This window comes from Athene noctua, chromosome 2 (genome assembly GCF_965140245.1).
Source record: "Athene noctua chromosome 2, bAthNoc1.hap1.1, whole genome shotgun sequence".
In the NCBI taxonomy this organism is placed as follows: Eukaryota; Metazoa; Chordata; class Aves; order Strigiformes; family Strigidae; genus Athene; species Athene noctua.
In genome coordinates, this window is record NC_134038.1 from 137,373,724 (window position 1) to 137,378,175 (window position 4,452).

General features: G+C 64.2%; 1 protein-coding gene across 1 annotated transcript; it reads right to left on the reverse strand.

Moving 5' to 3' along the window:
• Positions 1–219: 219 nt before the first annotated feature.
• On the reverse strand, positions 220–2,891 carry SP8 (Sp8 transcription factor). The gene is made up of 2 exons (XM_074898053.1): positions 2,788–2,891; positions 220–1,719 (listed from the first exon to the last, which is right to left on the reverse strand). Exons 1-2 carry the CDS (start codon positions 2,806–2,808, stop codon positions 220–222), a joined length of 1,521 nt encoding a protein of 506 aa, XP_074754154.1. The 5' UTR covers positions 2,809–2,891.
• Positions 2,892–4,452: the final 1,561 nt, after the last annotated feature.

The window sequence follows — 4,452 nt, forward strand, 5'->3', positions numbered from 1 at the left end:
TCGCCCCGAGCCGAGCCGCTCCCCGACCCTCGTCGCGGGGCTTGCGCGGCCCGGCCGCCCCCCGCGGGGCTCCGGGCGGGCAGCGGGGCGGCCGCGGGCGCTGAGCGCGGTCCCTGCGGAGCCGCGCCGGCTACTTACGTGTCCGCGTCCCCGCCGCGGGGCTGCGCGCCCGCGGGGGGCGGCGGGAGGGGGGGCTTGGCGGCCCCGCGCCTCCGCCCGTCACTCCAGGCCGTTGCGGTGGCCGGGCTCGGGGGGCGGCAGCAGCTCCGGGGAGTGGCAGGGCGGGCTGCCGGCCGCGCTGTGCTCGCTGTCGGTGTCGCTGCCCTTCTTGCCGCCGGGGCCGGGGCCGCCGCCGGGGCCGCCGCCGCCGGGGCCGCCGGCGCCGCCGGGGCCGCTGTGGGTCTTGACGTGCTTGCTGAGGTGGTCGCTGCGCATGAAGCGCTTGTTGCAGACGGGGCAGGCGAAGCGCTTCTCGCCCGTGTGGGTCCGCAGGTGCCGCTGCAGCTCGTCGGAGCGGGTGAAGCGCTTCCCGCAGAAGAGCCAGTTGCAGACGAAGGGCCGCTCGCCCGTGTGCCAGCGCAGGTGCGCCTTCAGGTGCGAGGTCTTGCCGTAGACCTTCCCGCAGCCGGGGATGTGGCAGCTGTGCAGCCCCTTGCGCCGCAGGCTGGCCCCCGCCGGCCCCAGCCGCTCGGCCTCCTGGCAGTTGGGGCAGTCGCAAGTGGCGCGGCCCGAGTAGCGGCGGGCGGAGGAGCGCGGCGAGGCGGCCAGCGGCGCGGCGGGGCCGCCGCCCAGCATGGAGCCCCCGGCGCCGGCCAGCGGCGAGGGGGCCGAGTCCGGGTAGGAGCCGGGCAGCACCGGCTTAAATCCGTCCATGAGGTGCTGCCCGGCGGGGCTGAGGAGGTGAGAGGAGGCGCCGCTGCTGAAGGCCGAGTGGCCCAGGCCCGAGTAATCCGAGTTGTAGCCGCCCAGCGGCGAGTGGAGCGAGGTCTGGAGCCCGCCGGCCGCCGGGTGCAGCGAGCCGGGCAGCGCGGCCGCCCCGTTGGGGCTCTGCACGTCGATCCAGCCGGCCCCCACGTCCCACCAGCTGGAGGCGCCCGCCGAGCCCACCTCGCCGGCGCCCAGCCCCGGGTGCGAGGGCTTGAACCAGGACTCGTAGGGGTGCGCCATGCCCACCCGCGGGTAGATGCCCTGCAGCCCCTCCACCGACGTGTGCACCTTGGAGATGAAGACGGGCTGGTGCGCCGCCGCCTCCTGGCCGGCCGCCCCGCCGCCGCCGCCGCCTCCGCCGCCGCCGCCGCCGCCGCCTCCGGCGCTGCCCGGCGCCTGGAAGACGGAGTAGTCGTTGGCGAAGGGCGAGCTGGCGGCCGCCGCGCTGCTGGAGGTGAGCGAGAAGGCGCTGGAGCCCGGCGACCCGCCGCAGCTGAACGAGTCCGAGACGAGGGCGGCCGCCGCCGCCGCTGCCGCCGCCGCCGCCGCCGCCGCCGAGGAGCCGTTGCGCGCCGCGCCCGCCACGCCGAAGCCCGGGAGGCCGGAGCCCACGGCGCCGCAGCTGCCGGCCGAGGCCGAGGACGAGGAGGAGGAGCGTTTCCAGGGGTGGAAGCCTTTGCCGAAGGAGGACGCGCTGTCCGAGAGGGCGGACGGCGAGGGGCTGGGGCTGCCGATCTTGTTGCAGGTCGCGGCGAGCATGGCCAGCGGCGTGGAGCCTACCCGCGGTTCCTCCTGCGGGCACAGAGGGGAGAGGGCCGCCCCGCCGGCGTCAGGGACGGAGCGGACCCACCGCCGCCGCCGCCGCCTCCCCGCGCCCCGCTCCCGGCCCCGCTCCGCCGCCCGGCCCCGGGCGCAAAGTTTCGCGCCTCCCGCGGGAGGGTCCCTTCGCAGGAGCCGGCACCGCGGCTCTGCCGCCGAGCGCCTGCCGGCGCCACCAGCCAACCCTCCTCCCACGGAGGAGCTCGGGAAAGGTTAAAAAACGGGGGGGGAAAAGAGAGGGGGGGAGAAGTTGCGTCTGTTACCGCAGCTTTAAAGATGCCCCCGGCACGGCGGCAGCTACGTTTCAGCCGGTTCCCTTTCCCCGGGACCTCGCCGGCCCCCGTCCCTCAGGCCAGTAAGACTCTTTTCTTAAATATAGAATTGCAGGATTCTCAAATTACTCCTTTTTTTAAAAAAAAACAAACAAAACAAAACAAAACACAAAACCAAAACTTCCTTAAAATAAGCCTCATTTACATACGAAGGATAATTAAATATAAATTCAACATATGTACATATGTATGTATACACAAGTTCAACGTACCTGCTGGACACGGCGGGCTGTGTTATTTTAAAGGGAAATAAAAAGCCACAATCGGTTCCAAATTAGAAATTGCACGCGAAAAGCGATAGTGCTGAGTATGAGTTGGGGTGGGTTTTTTTTGGTTTTGGTTTTTTTTTTTTTTTCCTTCCAGCAGTCACATGTAAAGAAGAAAGGCCACTTCTCCGGGGGCACAGGAACAGCACAGCCCAGGCGCTGTAGGTTGTTTCTACAAATGCCCTTAAAACCTTTTCCTGCTCACTGAAAAGTGACTCTGCCCCCTTTTCCCCCTCTCTCTCTTTCTTTTCTCCTAAACTCACTTGTACTTAAGTTTTTTAAAAAAAAAAAAAAAAAAAAAGAAAAGGAAAAAAAAAAAAAGAAAAGAGTCTGAATAGAGGAGACTGATAGCCCCGGTCAAGACAGGGGTTATTTTAACCCCCTCCAATCGACAATAAAAAGAAACCAATTAAACCAGCAAGAGAAAAAATCCTTAGACTCACCCCTAGAAGTGAAGTTGCCATCACACAAAAGTGCCCTCCTCTCAGAGGATCTTTTTTATATTGATAAATCAGAGGCAGTGTTTTTTTTAGAGGTGTGCAATACAATGATCAGTTCCGCCCATTCCACCACAATTGTAGCTCCCTCGCCGGCTTTGAAGTGCCGCTGAGCCACCGCCAGCCAATCCCCGGGCCCGCCGCCTCGCTCGACGACGTGACTGCGTGAGGTCATCAGCGCCGTCGAGCCCCGCCGGCGGCGGGGCTCGACGGCGCTGATGACCTCACGCAGTCACGTCGTCGAGCGGCGCGGGCCACGGGCCCTGGCCCCCTCCGCGGAGACCCCCTCGCCCCGGGTCGGGCTGCTTCGTCCCCGCCAACCCCTTCCCATCACCCTCCCCCCCCCCCGTGTCCGTAATCCGCAGGTTCTTTTTGGAGCGGTTTACGTTTGTTCGGATTTTTATCATCATCATCATCATCCTCATCTCCTCAGCGCGACTAGTATGATCATGGCAACGATGGGCGAGGGTGGGGGCATCCCGTTTCTCCGCGGGGTACCCGCTCCCCTCTGTTCAGTCCTGCCTCTCCCGCTTCTTTCGGTGGCAGCAAGGGGCGGGACACACACACACACACACACACACGACAACACTTCAGGCGACTCAACGCCGCCGTTTCAGGCGTGACTCTCGGCGGCGGGGTGGCACAAGCCGCCCCAGGAGCGGTGGCCCGGTGGGGCTTTGCGGAGCGCGGTCCCGGCGGAGCCCCCCCGCCCCCCGGGGCACCGGGGACAGCCGGGGCCGGCTGCCGGACGGCTCCCGCCGCCTCGTCCCGGAGCGGCCGCTGGTCCCCGCGGCTCCGCTCCCCTCGGCTCCTCGCCCAGCCCCGGGCGGCTGCGGGGAAGGGCAGAGGCTGCGCAGGCTGGCCCCGGGGTCGCGGCGGGGGGGGGACGACACACACACGGGACGACCGCCCGCTGGTGCCACCCCGGCCTGGCCCCGCTCGCCCAGGTGCTCTCTCCCCCCCCGCGGGTTCCCCGCAGCACCGTCCTCACGGAGCTTTGCTTCGTGGGGGCTTGCTTTTCTCCTTCTCTCGGCCTCGGGTTTGACCCGTTTCCGTGTCGTGGGGATATTGACTGTCCATCATATCTATTGATCAAGGGGGTAACGTACATTATCATACTTCGAAGGAAGAGTGAAGTAAATTAATGAACTGCTTTCTTTCTCTGAAGGCTGACGGTTACCATAAATGTCGCGTTTCTCTCCGCGAGCTGCTCTGAATGATTTTAGCCTGTTGAGAAGGCGTGACAGGCCAGCCCAGAAGGAGGAAGGGGTGGGGGAAGGAGGGAACTCCGTTTAACAAATAAAAAAGAATTAACTTCATTGCTTTGGTCTCCTTCTATAATGATATTCATTTTACAGACCTAACGCACACTTGTTTAAATTTCGGGTTTAATTTAATCAATACTATCACCCGCGAAGAGGGGAAGAACATTTCCCGGAGAGACTCCCTTGTATGAATGCTTATTAACTTTTTATCTCTACTTCCTTTATCTGATGGAGGTGGGGAGGAACTATTAAGACATAGATCAGAAGGCGTAGGAGCAAAACAAGCATCGTGAGCATTCTGTTTTAGAGGAACAGAAAATCGCGTTTTGTGGTGTGCCAGGTTAGG

Excerpts from the sequence above, each read along its gene's own strand:
- SP8 (XM_074898053.1), bottom strand. The coding sequence starts at position 2,808 with ATGGCAACTTCACTTCTAGGG. Across the intron at positions 1,720-2,787 it reads TGGCAACTTCACTTCTAGGG|GAGGAACCGCGGGTAGGCTC; the intron begins GTGAGTCTAAGG and ends CTGTGCCCGCAG.